The 22,586-nt window shown below is 34.1% G+C and overlaps 5 protein-coding genes across 7 annotated transcripts; 2 read left to right on the top strand and 3 right to left on the bottom strand.

Moving 5' to 3' along the window:
* Positions 1 to 981: 981 nt before the first annotated feature.
* LOC127243300 (probable alpha-mannosidase At5g13980) lies at positions 982 to 9,527 on the bottom strand. Its single transcript, XM_051263252.1, has 28 exons — positions 9,395 to 9,527; positions 6,767 to 6,993; positions 6,603 to 6,686; positions 6,434 to 6,522; positions 6,165 to 6,339; positions 5,905 to 6,024; positions 5,733 to 5,822; positions 5,587 to 5,658; positions 5,389 to 5,502; positions 5,182 to 5,282; positions 4,993 to 5,086; positions 4,718 to 4,885; positions 4,537 to 4,626; positions 4,362 to 4,427; positions 4,206 to 4,262; positions 3,905 to 4,124; positions 3,608 to 3,825; positions 3,462 to 3,521; positions 3,303 to 3,374; positions 3,108 to 3,155; positions 2,909 to 3,028; positions 2,757 to 2,822; positions 2,571 to 2,683; positions 2,302 to 2,386; positions 1,949 to 2,200; positions 1,625 to 1,693; positions 1,330 to 1,533; positions 982 to 1,205 (listed from the first exon to the last, which is right to left on the bottom strand). The coding sequence occupies exons 2-27, from the start codon at positions 6,968 to 6,970 to the stop codon at positions 1,339 to 1,341; spliced, it is 3,042 nt and encodes a 1,013-aa protein (XP_051119209.1). The 5' UTR covers positions 6,971 to 6,993; positions 9,395 to 9,527; the 3' UTR covers positions 982 to 1,205; positions 1,330 to 1,338.
* Positions 9,468 to 15,516, top strand: LOC127243301 (protein MHF1 homolog). Of its 2 annotated transcripts, none has more exons than XM_051263253.1 (7): positions 9,468 to 9,604; positions 9,731 to 9,807; positions 10,033 to 10,122; positions 13,519 to 13,683; positions 13,774 to 13,845; positions 14,446 to 14,526; positions 15,091 to 15,516. In XM_051263253.1, exons 4-7 carry the CDS (start codon positions 13,584 to 13,586, stop codon positions 15,243 to 15,245), a joined length of 408 nt encoding a protein of 135 aa, XP_051119210.1. In that variant the 5' UTR covers positions 9,468 to 9,604; positions 9,731 to 9,807; positions 10,033 to 10,122; positions 13,519 to 13,583; the 3' UTR covers positions 15,246 to 15,516. The 2 variants fall into 2 exon arrangements, with proteins under 2 accessions (XP_051119210.1, XP_051119211.1); XM_051263254.1 differs by having other exon boundaries at positions 9,478 to 9,599.
* Positions 10,116 to 12,533, bottom strand: LOC127243591 (trihelix transcription factor ASR3-like). Its single transcript, XM_051263681.1, has 3 exons — positions 11,885 to 12,533; positions 11,772 to 11,813; positions 10,116 to 10,683 (listed from the first exon to the last, which is right to left on the bottom strand). Exons 1-3 carry the CDS (start codon positions 12,531 to 12,533, stop codon positions 10,415 to 10,417), a joined length of 960 nt encoding a protein of 319 aa, XP_051119638.1. The 3' UTR covers positions 10,116 to 10,414.
* A 1,060-nt stretch (positions 15,517 to 16,576) lies between the features above and the next one.
* On the top strand, positions 16,577 to 19,519 carry LOC127243624 (uncharacterized). The gene is made up of 3 exons (XM_051263730.1): positions 16,577 to 16,941; positions 17,855 to 17,965; positions 18,949 to 19,519. The coding sequence occupies exons 1-3, from the start codon at positions 16,825 to 16,827 to the stop codon at positions 19,204 to 19,206; spliced, it is 486 nt and encodes a 161-aa protein (XP_051119687.1). The 5' UTR covers positions 16,577 to 16,824; the 3' UTR covers positions 19,207 to 19,519.
* Positions 19,520 to 20,091: 572 nt separating this feature from the next.
* LOC127243222 (mitochondrial import inner membrane translocase subunit PAM16 like 2-like) lies at positions 20,092 to 22,578 on the bottom strand. 2 transcript variants are annotated; one of them, XM_051263130.1, is made up of 6 exons: positions 22,483 to 22,578; positions 21,215 to 21,266; positions 21,036 to 21,123; positions 20,747 to 20,877; positions 20,481 to 20,641; positions 20,092 to 20,240 (listed from the first exon to the last, which is right to left on the bottom strand). In XM_051263130.1, exons 2-5 carry the CDS (start codon positions 21,215 to 21,217, stop codon positions 20,528 to 20,530), a joined length of 336 nt encoding a protein of 111 aa, XP_051119087.1. In that variant the 5' UTR covers positions 21,218 to 21,266; positions 22,483 to 22,578; the 3' UTR covers positions 20,092 to 20,240; positions 20,481 to 20,527. The 2 variants fall into 2 exon arrangements, with proteins under 2 accessions (XP_051119087.1, XP_051119086.1); XM_051263129.1 differs by having other exon boundaries at positions 20,092 to 20,641.
* Between the last annotated feature and the right edge of the window lie 8 nt (positions 22,579 to 22,586).

The raw sequence follows: 22,586 nt of genomic DNA, 5'->3' as shown, positions 1-22,586 counted from the left end.
CTTAGTACTACTAGACTTCAATAATTTTAAATTATTATTATTATTATTATTATTTTCTCAGTCATTTAACAAAATATTTAACTTTTTTTTTTGGTCGTTTCATTATTAATTTTTATTTTTAGTGATGATATTATTTATTTAATGTTACAAAATATTTTTTTAATTTATAATATATTATATAAATGTGATTATTTTATATTATATAATATTAATAAAATTAATTTAATTTTTTTACTTTTATTTATATTTCTTTCGTTTCAGAAGGAAGTATTCATTTACTTTTTGTACGTAATGTTAGAAATATTAGTATTATATTGAGATATAGTAGGAATAAAGTAGAAATTGCTAAAATAACTTTATTAGATGTGTGATATAAAGGTAATGATATTTGTGTAATATATTGTAAATTGTAAGGATATTTGTAATGTTAGGTAGATAATACCGTTACTAAAAAAAAAATAGATACTTTGTTATGAGACGGACTAAAATGGAAAAATGAATATTTTGTTATGGGACTGAGAGAGTATTATATTTCAATATAATATTAATATTTTAAAAATAAACTAATAAATAGATATGAAACGTAAAGAATATTATTATTATTATTACTCCCTCCGTCCCAATACAATAGTCTTGTTACCATTTTTGTCTGTAAAAAAACAAATAGCTTATTTTCATAAATAACTATATCAACATAAAATTACTCATATTTTTTTCATTTTTATTACACAATCATCACTACTTTTTATACTAATACACTCACAAGGACAAAAAAATTCTTTTATCCATACTTTTTACCAAGTATCAATATAATATTAATATTTTTTAAATCTCATGTTCAACTCAATTAAAATTATATTTATGGGACGGATGTAGCATTATTTTTATGTTTGGGTCTTTGAGATTAGTTTGAACAATATGGTTTGAGTTGAGCGACTTTAGGTAAAAGAGGCACATCGGTCAGTCAATCAATAAGCATCAGTGAAAGCACGTTTTATGATAAATTAATTTTAAAAACGACTTGACGGAATAGCGTTTTGTGGTTGACAACCCATGTTCAGCATAAAGTTTAGGCAATAATCGCGTGTGACTCGATGGCGACTTTGGAAACACACGACAAAAAAGCGCTATTAGCAGGAAGATTATTTTGCTTACCAAACGCGACATGTCCCCCTAACATAGTACCATCAGAGCCACGTGTCCCCCTACACAACAATATAGGAGTAGTATTAACAATGTAATAATAACAATTCATGTTCATCTATCGAAATCCGATCATAATAATGTCCGAATTATTTAAACCAGCCCCATAATGAATGACAGAAATACCCTTGTCAGTTAAAAGAGGATGATGAAGGTTCGAATCTCCATTGGAGCGAGGTGGACAATAAGCTTGGCAGGATCGACACGTGCACCTCTCGTGACTTGGTTCGTGGTGGTGAAGGCGGTTTCGGCTTTCCAGGACAGTCTCTTTCTTTGCATTTCTTCCCTGCCTTGGTTTGCAGATAGGCTCATTTCCTCTATCTTCTTTATCTGATGATCATATGTAAATGATAAGATTACATAAATTAGTTACAATAATAAAATATATCCATGCAAAAACTTGTAATAATTCGACTTTCACCTTTTTATTTGGGAAGACCCTTTTTAGTTCCACATTTGCCATGACGGACAAATCCTTGTCTTCACCAGCCTGAAATAAGATAGGATATGCAATTACATATATGTTATATATTTCATATATAGTCAAAATATTATATATAATGAGTTAAAGGGTATTTTATATAATTATTTCACAGTAGATATTTTGATTATGTCATCATTATATTTTAGGGATATTGTTAGATGAAGTAAATGACCTTGTCACGAAGTTTCACCTAAAAATTTAAATGATTAGAATAGGTATTATTTATTTATTTATTTATCAACGAACGAGTGTTTCACCTACCTCGAATAGATGCGCCAGGCGAAGGAGAACACGGCCATCTTTGAGCTCCTGGAGGGTTATTATTGCGACATTGTCAGGGAGGCTGTAAGAAGGATCCATGCCTGAAAACGTTGGTGTAGGGAAACTTTTCGAGCTACCATCCTGTTCAGCGAAAGCCACAAGGAATGGCGAATATATCTCCTGACCGAATATCCGTCGCCATTTGGCTCCTTCTCCAGCCTGATCTAATCTCAGATAATATTTCCCCTGGACCTGTCAAGAATCAAGAGGTATCTCCATGTTTTTCAGACATTGTAAGAACACATGTAGACATAATGTATCTGAGTAGGGATTAGAGAAATAATCATGCTTACGGTTAAGCCGGAGCAATGGTTATGAACACAGACAGTTTCATTTAGCGCCTCTGCAACGCCTCTACTATCGTCATGGAATAGTCTCCTACATAAACACACACTCCATTATCAGAAAATGTTGCTATGTGTTTTTGTGACTGTCACATTCTTCACTATTAAGAATTATATATTACTAATAATGAAATAAATAGACACAATGCAGATGGAACAGACTCAAATAATAAATCTAATACATATTACTAAATAATAATGATTTAATTTAGAGAAACCTGTGGAGCATTATCTCCACTTCGCCGTCGGCGATGCTAGATCCGCCGACCGGTCTATCCACCAAAACAGAGAGCTCCGTCTTCCTGTCTTTGATGTAAATGCCAAGATTGATCTAAACGAAAAGCCAAATTATTCAAAACATTATCAACGTCGTAAACAGTAAATATGATCATTACTCGAATTACCGGGTAGTAATTTCCTGCCACTGGTTGGTTAACTTGGAGGTTCCAGTCGGATCTGTAGTTGCGAATCTACAGAGAATAGAAATTGATGAATGCAATGAACAGACATATGTTGAAAAATACTTAATAAAAGAACAATCTTTCCTGTTACATACCCGTTGCAGGAAATCACGGCCGTTAGAGTCTGTATAAAATGTTTTGTTGCTTGCTATACTTGTACTAATCTTAGTTATCACCTCCTTTCCCTGTTTAAGGGAAGCCGGTATCGGACCAACCTGTATTTCAGGATAATGTAAGGATCACTGACTTCTGTATGTTTTAAGAAGACAAACTATGAATAGATCAAAGACTTACAGTAAATTCGATCTCAGCGTACTCTTTCTCCTTATACACTCTTGTAATCTATCCATAGATAATATGAACTTAGTTTGCTACAAATCGAAGTTATGAATTTAGGGCTGGAAAGAAAATACCGAAAATGTCATACCATACGATTGTATGATTCTTTTTCTTTTCTCAATAAGTTCTTTCATTGAGTCAGCTACTAACCTGATATATCCACGAGCTAATCTTTTGATGAACTTCATCAAAGAGTGGCCCTCGAAAAACTGTGATTGGAATCTAAAAGTATAAGAAAACACTAAGTCATTGTTTGGAAATGGCAGAGTAAGACAGCAAATGACTCAACATTGACTAGAATTCGAATACCTTTCCCGGAAATTGTTTCGGGATTGTGATGTTTGGTCGAAAAATGTATGCTCCCGAAGCCTTCAACAACCAAACAGATGTATTTAATCAAATGTACTGCAGCAAGCTTGGCTGTGAAAAGTAAAAAAAATGGCACAAAATATTACCTGAATATTCTCAGGTTGATCTCTTCCTCCATCATCTCCGATATAGTAACCATAGGATTGCTCAAGAGAAATATTAACAGAGGCTCTGCTGTTAGTGTACTGCATAAGCTTTCCATCACTTCTGGAGTAAATTAACTTCAAGTAGCCAGATCCTATCTCTAAAGTTCCATTATCACTCCCATCATCCGGATATGACGTTGATCTTAACAAAGTAGAAGCTGCAAGAGAATGTAGATAGAATGTGAATGTACATTGCATTATGCACCACACTGGAAAACAAATGGTGTATCGAACAACCTTTGCGTGCATCTGTTGAAACGATATAGGTGCTAAAGCCCAAAGGTGGAACTACTGCAGTAAACGAAAGCCAATATGTGGGGGTCACTGAAGGGGATGAGCCTGTATATGCTTTGGCATAGAAATTTCTGAGGGAAATTGAAGATTTAACTATAGGAATAAGCTGAGATTGGATTGGATTCCCAATGGCATCTTTCACAGAGACATTTTCTTCAATTATCTGCATCAAGTTCATTGATTGAGGAATATGGATTTCAGCTTATAAAATATTGAAGGAAAGAAGCTAAAGCAGAAGACTCACTGGAATTCTTACTGTTGCTGATCTTTTCCATCCCAAAGGGTTGTAGACAAGTACTGACTGCAGATATACAATAATAATAATAAAATGAGTTCAATAAAATACATTGTTTCCATTGGCAATACACATTCAAATCGACTTAGAAGAGAGTGTACTTACTAATTTTTTCCCATGAGAAAGATACACTTCTGATGCAGGACAATAAGTTATGTTGAGAAGTGGACACTGGTAAGAGAAATATGTATTAATCCCAAGTCATGTAATTGATGTCTGAAGCTGATATTTCATAGATTAAAAATCAAGGCAAACACAATGGAAGATATCGATTTCTTGCCTGGCTAAACTTTGTGATGGGACTCTTGCATTCTCCTGAGGGTGATGATCGTGTCATGCAATCAAGGGAAGCTGCTACAACATCCTCGGACTGCAAGAATTCAAAAATAAACAATGTCAATTTAAACAGAAGATGATGGGATTGACTTAAGTGTACTTCGAACACTTGCTACAATTTTCACCTCCTTGTAACCTATCGAAAGTCTTTTAGCATAGTCATTAGCCACATGCTGCTTTGATGTTCCAGCAATTGCATCGTGATGTTGTGCAATTGCCAATGCGTCTGCCAAAGAGTCGGTTGTCGGCCCTGATTTATTTCTTCCTCTGAAATATTCTAGCTGCCTAGCTGCCTAATCAACCAACTGTGCGATTAGATTGAGATACTAGACTCAGATTGTTCTAACAACTAAAGAATGGGAGATACTTCAACAGGATATCAACAAGTTTCATAAAGTACCAAGTAGTAACCCCCTAGCATTCGGGCATAGCCCTTCAAGGCTGGTCTACTTGTAAAATATCCAGTCCAGTAAGCATTTATTCTGTCTGCGTACCTGAGACATTAACACCTGCCACCGTTAAGTTGCAGATTTTGAAAGAACATCTATGATGGCTGCATTTTTTTTGGCAAGCATAAAGATCGACTCACGGGAAGAAATCATCAGTCTTGAGAGGCCAGGACTCATTCAAAGCATGTTTGGAGTCTGTGTAAATAGATGGAGTTGAGTAGAAAGCATTGACACGGCCATCCTGCAGGAATGGTTTAATATCATAGATTACAAAACCAGGAAACGTTATTCCCAAATCCCAAGTAAGTTTTAGGTTAATATAATCTTCAACCAGTGAAGAAGAGAACCTGGTTAACATAGTGTATAAGCTTATCCATATTGAAGAACCAGCTCTCAGCATATATATAATTGAAATCTGTGCCCATCGTCCACATGACATGATTCGAACGTGTAACATTTGCCTGCACAAAGACAACACCATGAATGGAAGGATCATTCCGAGGCTAATGGTGTGTGGAAAGTTATGCTGAGTATAATTTATTTACCTGCACCAAGGCTGCAGAAACAAAATCGTTGACACGATCTTGAACATTGTAATCAAATAGATCGATGTCATCCTTCACTCGAAAAACATATGCATTATTCATTATCTGGAAGTAAATATCCACAAACTTATCTTCGAAGTAATTACCTGGACTGGAAGGGAATTCTGTGAGTCCACCTCAAAATAGAAATCAGATGGGGGTTCATAATTTCCAGCGTAGAATGCACCAGCAAAAATCTGTAGTATTCGACAATTGTCTACTATAGGATGAATACATAGTTTATGGAGAAAACGAAATTAATTGCAACTTGAGTTTAACCTGAGAGGAAGAAGAGTGAGTTTTTGAACCCTGCCAGATGACTTCGAGCTTCTTCTCATCTAACCTTTTGGCCCTATCTTGGTAGTCAATCCGAGCAAAATAAAGAGCATCAAATCCAACCTAAAGTTCAGTAGCAGCATCAGTAAGCAAAATTAGTAGATTTCTTGGCATCATTACTCAAATGTTGATCATAATATCAGTTTATGAATATTGAAAATGGCTGGAACAAATGTGAGTAGGATCAGTACTCCTAAAAGTACCTCTGCTCCCAATAGGTAAGCTTGAACAGCAGAATGTCCAAATGGGTCGATTTGCCATCCTATTCTTGGAGTTACATTGAACTCCTCTTTGATAAATTGGTGGCCTAGCGTTGTTTGATCGATCATCTCTATGTAATGCGTCGCCGCTTCATCATGCATGCACATACCACCATTTCTACATAGAAGAAACCAATGGAACCCATAAAGAAAACTCATGATTCATCACATTCCAACGACAGAGCATGTCTTTACGTAGTGTAAATTAGTACATCAGCTCAAGCCGACCAGAGTGCACTAGCTTTCTTACTGCCTCCTTCATTGCTTCACTCTGCTTTCTCCACCAGCGCTTGAAAAATGCCTATTAAATTGTAAAAAACCAGTTACCAGTAAGAAAACATTTCTGTCGTATCAGGCAAACCATATGGACAAAATTATTACCATTTCTGCATAACTAAACCTCCGGTTTTTATCAGCTAGCAATGATGGAATCATTGTGTTCAACACAAATTGCACACATGCTCCCTAGATTCACCTCGCAAAGACTATCAGCTCAAGGAAATGCCTCATGATAACAGTCAAATTCTTTGATGAAACTCGTGTACCTGAATAGAATTATTTGATCCAACAAAGTACTGATCAACAGTCTTCAACCAACCAACATCATCATGCGTATGAGGGACCAAATGAACATTAAGCTTTCCAGGAACAACGCCCTGAGAAGTGTTGTACACCATGTAATTACACTCCACCAACACAGACGCAAAACACAGAGCCATAATCATTGCAAATCCCCAAAGTCCAGCCATGGCTGCTGCAACTGCACTCAATCCTACCATTTAAAGCGACAGAAAATTCATTCGTTATCAGTCCATATTTTCTAAATGAAATATCAAACAACAATCTCAAGGAAGATACGGAACTTAAACCTTCTCCACTAACAATTAATCATATCTAAGCCTAATACTGCTTAGGAAGCAAAATCAAAGCCAACACTTGAAGAATTTCAGCTATAATTCGTACGAATCCTCATCTAAGTATACGCGCTTATATGTACACTCTATTGATCAAAGCCGCTCTCAATAAATCGTTAACAACATATAGAAAGCAACAAAGGATTAATATATGGAGAAATTTTTCTTTAATCTCTCTGATGATTCAATCTAGATTACCTCAAAATTTCAGCAGTAAATTGCACAGCAACGAATATAGTAATTGACTCGTTTTCCTCGGAGACTAAATCTGTTACTATTTCTTTGGAGGTGAAGGGTGATAACTGTCGATGGAACATAGCTTGCAATCTACAAAACGCCATTGATGCGGCGGAGCGCCGGAGAACGACAAAGCAGGTATGGTCCCGGGAATGGAGGCTGTGATTTTTTATCCAACTTTTAAAATGTTAATACTGGCGCGTTTTCTGTCTGAGGGCAATTTTGTATTTTCCATTTATAGTAACTGGGGCGGGTGCAGGACAAAGGGCGCCGTTGCTGTGTGTTATTATTTGAAAGAACATATTTTTATATGAAAGATACAATGAATTATTAGGGTGAAATTTTTTGCTTGAGTTTGAAAATTTTAGTTTAGGTTTGATATTAAAATAATATTTGATGGTATGTTTTGTAAAAGAAAATAATATAATTTTTTTGAAAAATGCAGAGTCAATAGTAAAATTTGAAAAAATTTAAATTATGTTATTTAGTGAATTTTACTAGTAGTTTTAAAATTCACAAACAAACACATCCTTAGATTCAAAAATATAAATTATGATCTTTAGTGAATTTTCTTAGTAGTTTTAAAATCCACAAACAAACACATCCTTAGGATTGCAAGTTGAAATTTGAGTTCTGTTAGATTTTTTTTTTTTAGGTTGAATTTGAATTTGAATTGAGAGGTTTAAATATGTTTAATTATAAATTGATTTTTATAATAATAATATATTGAGTAATAATTAATTAGTTAAAGTTAAAAATATAGTGCATAGATAGTTTTTTGTATTGTTTAGTTATAAAATAATTATTTTATTAAATATTTTATTTTTTTACACAAATATAATTGTTTTGCCATTAATCATTATTTTATACCTTGCACATCAGGTGTTCCGCTTGCTGAATAGGTATAACTTAATTATATATAATTATTTTAATTGTATTAATTAAGTATTTTAATTAAACTTAATTAGTTTTTAAGTATTTAGTAAAATGTTGCATTATATTATTTTAATTGTATTAATTATTTTAATCAATGCTGATTTTTGTACAAATTATTTTATATTCCATCGTTTATGACCTTTTTATTATTTTCATTCGTCCCTTTTCATAAAAATAATCATAGATAAAATGCTTTAACTTTTATCTAAAATATAGATGTACTATTATACTATACTTATAATTATATAAAATATTCAAAAGACAAAAATATTAATTTTTAATCTATTATAAAACTCAAATTACTGTTTTGAAAAGGAATAGAAGAAGTATTATTTAACTATTTATTATAACTAAAACTTATTGACCTACGGAAAGAGGGCGTAATGGATAATTTTAAGTATATTATTCTACAAAATAGAGGAAAAAAATTATTTTTTGTCTTATTTAATATCATAATCATCAATTTTGGTTTCATTCAAAATTTTTATCAATTTTGATTTCGTTCAAATGAAAATTTATCAATTGAACACGGCCGTGTTTGATGACTCGGAAGGTGTTCGAGCATCCCGGCAGTCAACACGGCCGTGTTGATTACCCTGCACTTTTGAACACGGTCGTGTTTTTGTCTGTGTGTTCTGAACACAGTCATGTTCTAGGTTATGTTCACGACCTCTGTTCTTAACATAGACTTGTTTTAGACTATATTCACGATCATATTTTCAATATAATCATATTGTAAGTCATGTTTATTATTATTTTAACTTATTGGTTATTTTTCTGAGTCATCCAACTCGGCCGTGTTAAACTTCAGTCAATTATTTCGGGACTAAAATTAATAAATTTTAATTTTAGTGTGATCAAAATTAATAATTATGATATTAATGAGACCCAAATAACTTTTGCTATACAAAATATAAAAGTGTAAAAAGAAATCAATAGTAAAAAAAAAAAAATAAAGAAAAACATTCAATCACCTCCAAAGCACATTAGTCAATTTTTTTCACCACTGTTACCTTTATTCTCCTTGTCTGAGTTCGTTTCTTAACAATATAAAAGATAAAAGTAACAAAACGACGCCGTACGTACCGAATCTGCACGCGCCTCCGCCTCCGCCTCCGCCGGCGTCGGTTTTCTGTTATACGCTGGCTACTGTATATGAGCAATTTGGAGGAGAACCGAAGCAAGCACTTGTTTGCATATCACCGTCGGCAGCTTCGTTTATGGCAGAATGGTGGCCCGCATCCTTGTCAAAATTATTTCTCTCCACAACAGCGACAACAATGCGATTATTGTAAGGTGCTCCGTCACTGACTTTTCCACTGTCTCCATACTAGCTTTCCTGCAGATGGTCCAAATCAGTTTGTATGTATTATTCAATCGAATCTTCTTTTTTTCATGCTTTTCATCTTGATTCAATTTTAGGAAATTTACTTTCAAAATAACTTTTAACCGGCGACCGAGGCAACAATCGGCGGCGAATGTAGGCGGTGGTAAAGGAGGTAGTCCGAAGTACTTTATCATGCTTTCAAGCTGAATCCGGTGAAAGCACGACTTTGTACATGTCAATTGCGTTCGGAAGAATCGATTTCATTACAGAAATTACTTCTAATTCATACGGAAGAAGGGATAGTAAAAATATCTTGCACGATCTTTCACGATAAACGCAATATCTATGCAATATAGTAGTTCCATTGCTCGTTTTCCTTTTTTGGAATTTGATGTAGGCAATGGAAGAGATTGTTGGAGACGAAGATAATATCTCATCCGCACAGGCATTGACTAAAATTGAATTTAACAACTTGGAGAGCTGAGAGGTACGATTTCGTTGTAAAGCCATACATCTTTTCACAGTTCATATCATTGTTTGCTTGGTGATTTGAAACCTCAAATCTGGGGAAAATTGGCTAAATATCTGTTCATCAACTCTGGTAGATAGGAATTAGGATAACTCCACATGTCCACAAACATTATGAATCAACACTCAGACTAGTCATTTTGGTGTGAGACAGAATTCAGTAGCTGAATGAGATATGAATACAGAAATTATTATATATCATCCTTCTAACATACGAATTACGAATACCTTTGAGAAGGTGCAAATTGCAATTACAGCTTATCTGCAATTTTTCCAAGAATCTCTGTTATCTTGTTAAGTGATGCTACTAAGTTGTCATGTTGCTCCTTCTGCTGCTCTCTGTTCAACTTTTCATGCTCAAGGTGTTGATCTAGTAGAGTATTATTTCTCTCCAGAGCCCTGATCATCTGTTCATTCATGTCAATGTTTTGAAAATTGCTTGATGAGGGACGGCTCCTTTTTGCCCCATTTTGAAACTCGGAGCCTCTCCAATACTGTGGGCTTGGCTGTCTTTTTTCTTCTACATCCATGAGATAAAATGATTCTTATAAGTGAAATCTTGAGGGGTATTGCTTCTAAACTCTGATAATTATCCTTAGGGTCTATGAAGGTGGTTGTAGATACTGTGTACTGACTCACATTGTGCCGTGCTTACATAATCATGTCACATTGTGCCATGTTTAAATAATCATGCTTATTTCAGTACCACATAAATGTGCTCGGTGATGTATTTAAGACTATCTGAATAGTAGAACCATATATGCATGATTAAAGTCAGAGGTTTTATGATTAGAAAGTTTAGTACCACATAAATGTGCTCGGCAATATAGTTAAGACTAACTGATAGCAGAATCATATATGCATGATTACAGTCAGAGGTTTTATGATTATTAGAAAGTTTTAGTACCACATAAATGTGCTCGGCAATATAGTTAAGACTAGCTGATAACAGAATCATATATGCATGATTACAGTCAGAGGTTTTATGATTAGAAAGTTTTAGTACCACATAAATGTGCTCGGCAATATAGTTAAGACTAATTGATAGCAGAATCATATATGCATGATTATAGTCAGAGGTTTTATGATTAGAAAGTTTTAGTACCAGATAAATGTGCTCGGCAATATAGTTAAGACTAGCTGATAGCAGAATCATATATGCATGATTACAGTCAGAGGTTTTATGATTAGAACGTTTTAGTACCAAATAAATGTACTCGGCAATATAGTTGAGAGTAACTGATAGCAGAATCATATATGGATGATTAAAGTCAGAGGTTTTATGATTATAAAGTTTTAGTACCAAATAAATGTGCTCGGCAATATAATTGAGACTAGCTGATAGCAGAATAATATATGCATGATTACAGTCAGAGGTTTTATGATTAGAATGTTTTAGTACCACATAAATGTGCTCGGCTATATAGCAGAATCATATATGCATATTTACAATCAGAGGTTTTATGATTATAAAGTTTTAGTACCACATAAATATGCTCAGAGATATGGTTAAGACTAACCAGAATAGCAGAATCATATATGCATATGTCTACCTTCAGAGGTTTTATGATTAGAAAGTATCATGTTAATAGGGATTCGTATGCTAACCTTGATCCGAGTCCATCTGGTGAAACGTTGGAATTCTCATCTCTGCATATATAGGACAATTTAGTGTTAGAAATCCTCAAAGAATTTTATCTTCTTGGGAAATATTAATGTACCTGAAATCGGAACTGGAGAAGGAATCCCATTTCTCCAAGCCTTCTCCTTTCCCAAATTCTGCCCTGTTTCTTCGCCAGCCGTATTTTCAAAACTGGGATTCAGACAATCTGTTTCTTCATCATCCCCATCCTCTGCCTCCATATCCTCAACATCATCTCCAATGTTCTGATCTTCACTTGTCACCAGCACAAGCTGGTAAGAATCTTTCTCGCCGGCTTTCCCATCCAAGACATCAAAGACTTCTTTATCAAAGAATCCGGGCAATTTCCTTTCCCTCCTCGATTCACTTCTCATCATCCAAAACCCTTCCCCTTCTCCTCCCACCTGAGAGTCCCATGTCTTTATCTTCTTAAAATCACTCACAAGATTGCTCCACCTCTTCCGGCATTGAACTGGCCCTCTATTCACCCCATGTCTCCTGCAGTACGACGATACATAGTCCCACTTTGGTTCGACCTGGTTAGATCCAGAAACATAGCTCGATCTCCTCCCCCTTTTCCCCTTCTCCTCAGCTACCCTTTTCCCTTCTATCAGGACCAGTGTCTCCTGTCTCGACCATCGCGGATGCCGGGCTTTATCCCTGTCATTCGTTCTTCCATTAATCGATCGTTCAGCGTCATCTCGTTTATTGTAAACCCTAGGAACCATGATTATCTTGCCCTAGAGGCAAAATGTTAAGACCGGAAGTGTTTTAAGTTCCCTAAAAAAAACTATACATGTTTTCTGGTATCAAAGGCAGATGTAGTTTCTTATATTTATAGACTTAATACTATTTGCTGTCTTTCACAAAAGATTCTTTTCCTCTGATTGACTATCCTAATATGGAAAGTGTCATTATTATGGGATTAAATGCTGACACATACTGTCCCTATCACATTCCTCTAATAAGCATTCTTTCTTTAAGGCACATTACCAGAATTTCTCAGAAATTTGTTGCATTTGCCCTATTCTGTTTCTGACTGTCCTAAAAAGGGCAGAATTTTTTAGGCAAGGATTGAATCACTTACACTATCTGGAATAACTGAATAAGCATCATCTATGTTAAGGCACATTGTGAAAATTTTGCTTGCATTACTGTCACATTGTCTAAATTTGTGTCCTAATGATTGACTATCCTTATGAGGGCATATTCTTTACCCACAATTAAGTCACATTTTCTCGATTAGATTTTTATCTTTTGGAATTCTGATTGTTGCCTGTTATATATGTGATTGCCTGTTCCTGAACTTTATGGCAACTTATTTTCATTAAGTGTAACAATCCTGTACTACCTTAAAATAAATTTATATTATGCTTTATTTTCTCTGGTGAAATTGTATTGAAACTTTTAAATGATTCATGTATTGATGAGATTACAAAGGGTAGGTTCAATATTGAGAAGGATCTTTATCGGCACGGGTTAAGGTCCTCCCTTTTATAGGGGCATAATGACTAACCCTCCACCGTCACTGCCCTGTGGCTGGGTTCAGCGTCTACTTCATGATTTAGCGACTTTAAACTCTCAAAGTTGCTATTAATCTGATTAGCGACTTTAAAATCTAGAATCTAATTAGCGACTCTCGCCTCGCCCGTTGGCACCCTTTCTTCCCGCGCATAAATTGTCATTAAGAAATCAAAGGAAACCTAATTGTAGAATCAAAATTCGACCGCTTTCAAGCACTAAGATAGAAGTTTGGAGGATATATTGAGAGGGAAAATATGGCGAGCGACTTGGATCGAGGGGAAGAGGATGAATCGGCGACCGAGCTGTTGAGAGATCGATTCCGTCTCTGCACAATCTCCATCGCTGAAGCTGAAGGTTTTGTTCCCTTCAATTCTCGATATATGTTGTTCTTCACTTATATTTGATTACCAACTGAGTAGTGACTGCGTGATTATTTTTCTACAGCGAAGCTAAACGGCATGGAAGTTTCTCAGCCAATTGTGGCTTGTATCTCTGATTTAGCCTTCAAATATGCTCGTACTTCTCTCCCCCTTTCTCTGTGAATTACACACAGTATTTCACTTGCGTATCTCTTGAATTGAAAGCAACTATTACTATTGTTGAATGATCATTTTGTTAGTGTATCATTTCTGGATCAGATAATTGTCTTCTGATAGGAAGTTCCAAATGTGGTTAAATTAGCTGTCTACCTCCGTCTTCCTTTTTCTTTGATTTGGTTTGTGAATATTCTCAAGAGTGTTAGGAAAAATGCACAATAGTCTCAATTATGAAATATCTGGCATAATAGTGCAGATTACCGCAGCTTACTTTGGCCATTAGGTAGTATCTCAATTTCTTATGTAGAAAAACAGTAGTACCTTATGGAATTGTACACAACCCATAGATAATTCTTGGTTTTTTTTACTCACACACTCCACGGGGATCGAACCCCCTACATCAAGAATGGCAAAGGAGGACTCAACTGCTTGAGCTATACACACCTTTGGCAACCTTATATTTCATTTGTTTAAGCTGGTCCTTATTAAGCTCAAGCTTCTTGTTAAGAGTTGTATGTAATGCTGAGGAAGGAACCATGGGTATTTTTGTTTATAAACTCTTCCATGTTTTGTAAAACAGATCAGTTAGCGAAAGACCTCGAGTTGTTTGCACAGCATGCCGGCCGCAAGTCTGTGAACATGGAAGATGTCATACTTTCTGGTAAGAATCTTAAGACATTTGTGGGTTGTGCAGAAAGCCAATTACCACAGTGTGGTTGCTGGTCTTTCCCACGTGATATTTCAAATGCTTTCATTGTCTGATTGCATGACTTACATTTGCACAATTAATTTTCCGTTCCAAGTCTCGTCATAGATTTGAGTTTTACAGTATCTGAAACTGTGACATTTATCTGTTACATTCACTATTTAATCCTGTCACAGATCACAGTCTCTTTCTATATCTGAAACTGTCATTTAGGTACATTCTCCATTGTTCTTGGCACAAATCAAGATCATACCAAGTAACAAATGTGCTTTCGATCCAACTAACAAGATTAAAATCAATTGACGGAAATAAGACTTGGCATAACTCTGAGTGCCAATTGCTAAATCTTGTCACAGATCATAAAGTCCTGCTTTCTATCCAACTGATTTCCATTTACTTCAGCTGTATTTCTTCTCCATAAGCTCCTCCCATATGATTTCTCTTATTTCTGGGAGTCTTGCGGCACAATTACAATGATCCTGTTTGATGCTTTTGCGTGGCTGTCCATATTTCTTGCAGCGCATCGCAATGAGCATCTGGCAGCCTCCCTGAGGTCCTTCAGCAATGATCTAAAAGCAGCCAAGGAACCCCAATCTGAGAAGAAAAGAAAGAAAAACCAGAGGAAGGAAGACAAAGATGCTTCTGCAGATGTTCTTCATATCACAGATCCATAGCTCCAAAATACAAGTGAATTATTGCTTCCATGTTCTACTAATTGTGCATTTCTGTACATTTTGAAGCTAATATATTCTGATTAGATTACTGATCCTTAATAATTTGACTTCATACCAACACATAATTTCCCATCTAGCTACTTGAAATGATGTGCTGTCTTCTCACCCTATATGTATAATACAATGCTTGAATGATTTGTCTTCTTACTATGACACAACTCCTATTTGTCTACATTTTGAGATTTTTCAACAGGGTTATACAAGGAGAATTTGTAAGTGTTACAAATTTAGATTCAAGTTGTCTGTCACAGGTTTCAATTTGTCTGAGAACTTTCTATTTATGTGGAATATGCTATTAAATATATATATATATATATGTCTATATATTATTAAATTATCATCATATCAAATACTCCTATTTATTAACATTTTATTAAAATATTACTCAATCTGTCCCAATAAAATAGTCGTATTTACTATTTTTGTCTTCCCAAAAGAAAATTCTTATTTCCATAAATATTCATATCACCGTGAAATTATCTTTACATTTTCATTATTATTACTGTTAAATCTCGTGCCAAATTCAAATAAGACCATAATTTTGGGACGGAGGGAGTATTATATTTGAAAGACATGCATTTTTGTAGAGATATGAATTTTTAAGTTTTGAAATTTTAGAAATGTTGATGAATAATGATACAAAAATTAATTTTTAATATGATGCTTTTTTTTAAAAAAAAAAATATGCTTGTTTTTTTTTTTTTTATTTGTTCACAAAAATTTCTATTTATAGGATATAATTTTACATATTTTTTTATATTACACTTATATATAAAAATATTACATAATTATTTACATTTTCAATCTACTAATTTTGTACATTAATAATTTTACCACCCATATATTAATAATGATCAATTTATTATTATTTTGTCATTTATCATATTATTATTTTTATTTATTCATAAATAAATTATCATAATATCTTTTTTTTTTATCTATTTTATTTTAATATTTTTTTTTTTTTTTTTAGTTTTGTATATAAAGTATAAAGAATTATATAGTAATATAAAATATACTTATGCTAAATATTATTTTTATAAAAAAATTAAAATATATATTAAAAATCATATTAAAAAAGAAAAGGAGAGAGAGAAATCAAATAAGAAAATGAGTTTATTGTAAATGGTAAAATATTTATAATTTTAGGTATTACAAAATAAAGAAATAAATATTTTGTATTGGATAAAAATAAAAAATAAAAAATTGAATATATCATTTTGGGACTTAACGGAATAATTCGTTTTGGTCAAAATTTCATTTTGGTTGAATCGAACCAAGAACAAATGTGTACGGTCAGTGTTCGCATCGTTGTAATAATCCCAAAACTTTAACAAGAGAGAGCCCTAATCTGAAAAGGCCCAATTTCGATCGAAGAAGAATCGGCTCGCCTTCGTTCCCTTCCTCCGATCGATCCGGTGAATGTGCTGTGTTGTGCCGGCGCGGATGTCTTAGTCCTATTGTTGACAGAGACGCGCCGCTCAAATCCTGAAGAAGAATAAGAAGAAGACCGGTGGAGATGAGTAAGCTATTGGACTTTGCGAGAAAAACCATGTTCTATGTTAGGGTGCTGTCGGGATATGAACAGCGCAGAATCCGATCTTACAGATTGCAGCTCCAGCAGCGCCTCCAGCAGGTTTTCTCCTACTATCCTTCTCTTTTCCTTTGTTTTTTCTATAACTCCGTCGAGCTTCCATCGGACGGCTTTTGTTGCAATTGGATGAAGTCAATTGAATTTACTCCATCAGTTTGGATCGAATAGCTGTATGTCGAATCGACCTGGTGTTTACTTGTGATTCAGTTATCCTTTTACCTCCGACGGTTATGCATGACGATGAATTTTCTCGAATGAAGAAATGCTTTAGAACAGAACCGTGTGAATACGTTAGAGAAGAAGGCCTTGTTGAGCATACTTGATCGGTTGTTTTGTGATTTTTTTTTTTTATTGAGATTTTGGTCTCAGAAGCTACTCTATTTTCTTCCAACAGAAATAATGAAGAATAGTAAATTGGGGAAGAACTGTGGGAAGGTCCTTAAACTGATGTTGATCCTGTTTCTAGGAGACACTAGCTTTTGTCTTTGTCAATGGAGATATTGCAAAATGTACAGAAATGTTCAACAAGGATCAATTATGCTGGATAAGCTACTTTTCACTTTGAGAATTGTTAAATAATGAAGAATTGTGAATTGCGGAGGAACTTAAGAAATTGATGGGAGTGTTCTTAAAGTGATGTTGGACAGGACATTCGCTTTCGTATTTGTCATGAAGATGTTGTGAGATGTGCAGAGGCATACAGCAATAATCAATTTAGGTGGATAAGCAACTTCTCAATTTCATGAGTGTGTTTTTGGCTTCTGAATTGAAGTGCCTGCAGCTGGCTGACTAGTAATTTCATTACCCAAGTTACCGATTGCTTGTTTTATATGCAATTTGCTTCTGATCTTACACGTCTTTTTGTTAATTTCATTCATTTTTTTTAGATTAAGTTCGATTCATGTTATTCTGCACTAGTATGTGACACTTATTTCCAATTCCTCACTTTCACTAGGCACAAGCAAAGAAAGATGTGCTCAAAAAAGTTCCCGAGCAAATAATTCTGTCAGAAGTACGGAAGATGGTCGAGGATATGCAGACTTTGAATAAAAAATTGGAGGAAACAGTAAGTCTTACTTTGTTCCAATATGCCAACCATGGAATGAAACTGTCATATTTTTTTGCCTTCCTGGTACGAAGAATTCACTGATTTATGGCATTATAATATTATACCTTTTGGATCAATGTTGTGCTTAGTCTTAAACAAGTCATTATTTATCATATAAATGGTATTAGCATCAGCGGGGAAACAAATCTTTTGGATCCCCTTAAACTAATGAAATGCTTGTGACCTGAACTGTTGCTGTATAGCTAATAACCTCCTTTGTGTTCTCTGGGTTTTATTACATAAGCTGCACGCAAATGTAACTTGCATTCATCTTGCCTCAAATTCATCCAAACCCTCTGATCAGTCGGATGTATATTCCTGCTCAAAAATGGTTGTCATCATGTTCGAGCTATGGAATTTGCTCAATATTTTTTTCCTTTCTTCTATATGTATATCTATAATTCTATATATATCGGTGTGTGTATGCGCATTTACATCTTTAAATGTTATTGGATTATAGCTGTGTTTATGCTATTCCTTGTTTATAAGTGTTTTTGTTGTTGATACCGAGAATTGTGATGGTCTTTTATATATATATATATATAGGGAATAGTATTTTGTGTGTTTGCATTGTTGACTTTTATTATACATGTGTAGTTGTTGACTTTAATATTTATTTATTCGATAATATTTTTGGGGTATAGCGCGACTATTTTGGGCGTGGAAGAGCGCAACCTTTGAGTCTAGCCTCGGTGCATTTAGCCTAGAACCATTCATTTTAATAAGATCAGAGGAATATTTTGTTTCACTTCTTGGCATGCTTAGACTGATTTAGATCTTTCTTTTGCCCGGGTATACCCAGTGTAGTTGTATATATTTTTACTTCGGTACTTTGATCTTTCCGAACAAAAAAAAGAAAAGAAAAGAAAAACAGAGGAATATTTTGTTTGTCACCAGTCACTTTATTTCTGAATGATTTTGGTTTTAATTTAAATATGCAGGAGGCAGCAATTGAGGAATACTTCAAACCACTCGACAAGGAAGCAGAAATTATTATGAAGATGCAGCTCGATGGTGAGGAACAAACAATGAAGGAGATGATGGCGACGATGCAAAGGCAAGCTTTAATCGAGAAAGCTGAAGCAGAAAAAATTTCAAATTCGTCAAAAGCAGGTGGAAAGATTTTAAATTCACAAGAAGCTAAGCTGGATCAACATAATCCGGAGCCAGAAGTTGCTGAGAAGACTGCTCAAATGTGACGAACCTTTTGTGCGGTTTGTATAATTTATTTTTTGGTGAGCACATTAAAGGTGAGATTCTTGCGGCCTCATCTATCAAATTAGATCTGGTAATTTGCCTGCTGTTCGAAGCCGAGAATCGAATATTGGCAGCTGAAAGGAGGATAATACTATGTAGCATGGATTGGTTTTTGAAATAACACATTTCAGTGCGAGGAGAGGCTTTTTGAAGGTCTTCTAGTAAGCCATGTTTTTAATTCCAGCAGTTTATAGACACATTTTAGGGTTGTGTGACATTATTAGTCTAAATAATGGAAAAAAAAAGTTTATTCTATTTTTTCAAGCTTGATTTTGTGTTTTGACTTGAATAGTACGGTAGTTTATAAAGTTTTATTCTATTTTCTCGAGTTCAATTTTGTGTTTTGATTTGAATATTAGTTTTGCTTATATGTGACGTTTTGTTGGAAAAAAATAACTTACTATTTTGAACGAAAATTTTGGAATGTTTCATTCTTCAAAACTATCTACTTTTTATTATAATAAAAATAATTTTTATATAAATACTAAAATACTATTCTTTACTATTTTTTTATTATAATAAAAATAATTCATATATAAATATTAAAATACTACTAATTTGTATTTATATTTTTAGGTATTTGTAATGACAAATATACCACTTCTCTATTAATTAATTAATCATTATTTTTTAAATTTATTAAAAATAAATAAATAAATACTTCGAATGGGATGAAGAGTATATCTTTATATATAATAGAATTGTGGAAAAAACATTAAAATTAAACTCTAGAAAATGAAGAGGTACAATTTGATGTTAGACTTAAAAAGCTAATTATTTACTATAACAAATCATCACATTAAAATTTAAATAAAAAACTAAAATCATAACCAAACAAACCATACCATATAATGAATAGTATTATTCAGAAAAACTACAAACAAACACATATCCCAATGACTCCAACAATTTGATACTCACAGGTAAAATGTAGCTTTGGGATCTCGGATATTACTGGTGCAACTTCAGAGATCATCTGTTATTACAACACAGGATCAATTGGCAAACAAAATACTTATTTGATTACCTTTGTCCAAGAGCATGTCATGTCATGTCATGTCATGTCAACATATATAATATATAATGAATGAGCATGGCAACAAAAATCTATCTATTTTCCCACAGATAGATTACCATGTACCTTTTTTTTTCTTTTTCTTTTTTTTTTTCTTTTGCCAGCAAAAGGATGAAGTAAAGTGTAGTAAGAAAAACGAACCAATGAGATGTTCGGACGAGATGCTGTGAGAAAATTGTAGGTCGATTTCAGTTGACATTTGGTTGATGAACGCTTTCTAGACATTCTTTGGCTCTGTGAACTTTGGATTGGAGATAGAAGCTACCGCTCTTAGCATTCTGCTCAAATAGGTTGTTGTACCTCTGCAAGGAATCAAAGTTTCAAGATTGTAATGATATTTACAGGATAGGAACTAGGATAGATTATTACACATTTGATTCGATACTTATTAACAAATGTTTAAAAACCTGCAGAGTCTCTTCCCATGTCGAGTTCTCGGTTATGCCGAGGATTTGTCTTGCCTCTGACTCCGTCATTGCTTTGCTGCCTTTTCTGATGTTTTGCACTGCTTCTTGTGCAACGCCATTCTTTGAGGCATCTGCAAAATATCGTTAAATAATTTATAATCATCATCGTCTAGCTGTATCAACCATCTACTTCCAATATTGAAATAACCATATGCTTGCAAGTTACGAGAAGATCACCGGATTCCTAAACTGATTTTGAATCGGTCCGACACGCTTTAGGAAAACTTACTTGCAAGTGCTTGACGATATGCTTGAACAAATGCTCTCACCATTATTCCAGAGCCCATGACGATCAAGTTAGCAAGAATTCTAGTAGCCTGCAATGGACATTTACAATTGATGCATTTTCCTTCTCAAATATTTATCATCTCATTATAAAGAGGGAGTTTTACAAGACTAGAAACGCACCATAGGTGGAGGCGAAATAGAATCACCGCTCAATATCGACACAACAAATTGCCTACAAGATGAAACCAGTAAATTAGTTTACAGTTAATACCTAATAAAAAAGAGGATTGCACATATAGACTTGATAACTCAAAAGAGTTGAGTTTGTTCTGCTTTCAGGGTTGTATATTTCATTCAAAATATTGCATTCAACATATATTTTTCATTTGAAACATGGCATTCATGAAGAAATAAAATAAAATCCAAATACAAATAAAGCACAATTGTAGATGCATTACATTCTGTTATACCAGACTTTGAAGTATTGGTTTGTTCTAGAGCATAAATAGAACATAAATCTCCGTACACAAACTCTACCAGTGTATTATGTTAGTAACTTTTTAACAAAAGAGTTTTCCACCCAGAAATATGAAAGTAACTATGAACTATGAACAAATAAAATGCAGAAGCAACAAAAGAAGGCATAAAAGAAGGAAACCTCCAAAAATGTCGAAATTTTCTACTGTTACAGATATAGAATTGCAATTCAGAAATAAAGCAGACAGGCATATAGATATACAAAGGCAACCTCACAAACAGAAATTACTCCAGAACACTCATGTCTTCAATCAAAGAGTCTACTTGCCCCTTTATATATGATTTAATTCAATACTAAGAGTAGTTAAAATTATATCCGAAAGGAGGTCTAATACCATGTAAATTACATAAGTGAAGAAACGTAAAAATAGGTTTCCAATACAATATGGATAACACAACACACAGCAAAAGCATATATATATTAACTGGGAAGAATCAAATGTAGATACGTATGTATATATACATATACACATATTTTCTATTGCCTCACAGCTTAATATCACTTCAAACTAAATTTCCTCTCAATTCAATCACAACTTCCTTGAAGCCGCATCTTTGAGGTAACTTTCGACAGAAGCAACTTCCATTCCAACAAACATGAATACAACTACACAGTTAGAACCTATCAATCTCTCGAGTGGAAGTCTTGTTTCGGAAGCAAAAAAAACATCGGAAAACATAACAACAGGTGAAATTATCTACAGACTACCACATAAATCACCGGCACAACAGGTTAAATTCTCAATTCCACCATCATCTAACAATATCTCAATTATTTATTTTCTTTATATATGCTTGCATAATAAACAGGAAAGAGAACCGATGCGTCAAAATCATCGAACATGAGCTTACAAATCCGGAAAGCACGACCAATTACTTACAATCGAAATTTCAATCGAATAACCACTTACCGAAATCACAGCAAAAATACAACGAATAGCCTTCGCAAAGCTGAGCGGGCAAGTATGAAATTTCTTGTGGCGAAAGCTTCGGTTGTAAGAATGGCGGAGACTCA

This window comes from Andrographis paniculata, unplaced genomic scaffold (assembly GCF_009805555.1).
Source record: "Andrographis paniculata isolate CXL003 unplaced genomic scaffold, ASM980555v1 Contig95END, whole genome shotgun sequence".
In the NCBI taxonomy this organism is placed as follows: Eukaryota; Viridiplantae; Streptophyta; class Magnoliopsida; order Lamiales; family Acanthaceae; genus Andrographis; species Andrographis paniculata.
This window is presented reverse-complemented; position numbering and strand designations above follow the sequence as displayed.

Coding starts and splice junctions, on each gene's coding strand:
- LOC127243300 (XM_051263252.1), bottom strand. CDS start 6,970: ATGGCTGGACTTTGGGGATTTGCAATGATTATGGCTCTGTGTTTTGCG. Junction 5,659..5,732: donor AGAATTCCCTTCCAGTCCAG/GTAATTACTTCG, acceptor TTTCGAGTGAAG/GATGACATCGATCTATTTGA. Junction 4,428..4,536: donor CCATCACAAAGTTTAGCCAG/GCAAGAAATCGA, acceptor TTCTCTTACCAG/TGTCCACTTCTCAACATAAC.
- LOC127243591 (XM_051263681.1), bottom strand. CDS start 12,533: ATGGTTCCTAGGGTTTACAATAAACGAGATGACGCTGAACGATCGATT. Junction 11,814..11,884: donor TTCTCCAGTTCCGATTTCAG/GTACATTAATAT, acceptor CTATATATGCAG/AGATGAGAATTCCAACGTTT. Junction 10,684..11,771: donor CCAGATGGACTCGGATCAAG/GTTAGCATACGA, acceptor TCATGGATGTAG/AAGAAAAAAGACAGCCAAGC.
- LOC127243301 (XM_051263253.1), top strand. CDS start 13,584: ATGGCGAGCGACTTGGATCGAGGGGAAGAGGATGAATCGGCGACCGAG. Junction 13,684..13,773: donor CTCCATCGCTGAAGCTGAAG/GTTTTGTTCCCT, acceptor ATTTTTCTACAG/CGAAGCTAAACGGCATGGAA. Junction 14,527..15,090: donor GGAAGATGTCATACTTTCTG/GTAAGAATCTTA, acceptor TATTTCTTGCAG/CGCATCGCAATGAGCATCTG.
- LOC127243624 (XM_051263730.1), top strand. CDS start 16,825: ATGAGTAAGCTATTGGACTTTGCGAGAAAAACCATGTTCTATGTTAGG. Junction 16,942..17,854: donor TCCAGCAGCGCCTCCAGCAG/GTTTTCTCCTAC, acceptor CACTTTCACTAG/GCACAAGCAAAGAAAGATGT. Junction 17,966..18,948: donor ATAAAAAATTGGAGGAAACA/GTAAGTCTTACT, acceptor TTAAATATGCAG/GAGGCAGCAATTGAGGAATA.
- LOC127243222 (XM_051263129.1), bottom strand. Junction 20,878..21,035: donor ATATCGTCAAGCACTTGCAA/GTAAGTTTTCCT, acceptor GATATTTTGCAG/ATGCCTCAAAGAATGGCGTT. Junction 20,642..20,746: donor CATGGGAAGAGACTCTGCAG/GTTTTTAAACAT, acceptor GATTCCTTGCAG/AGGTACAACAACCTATTTGA.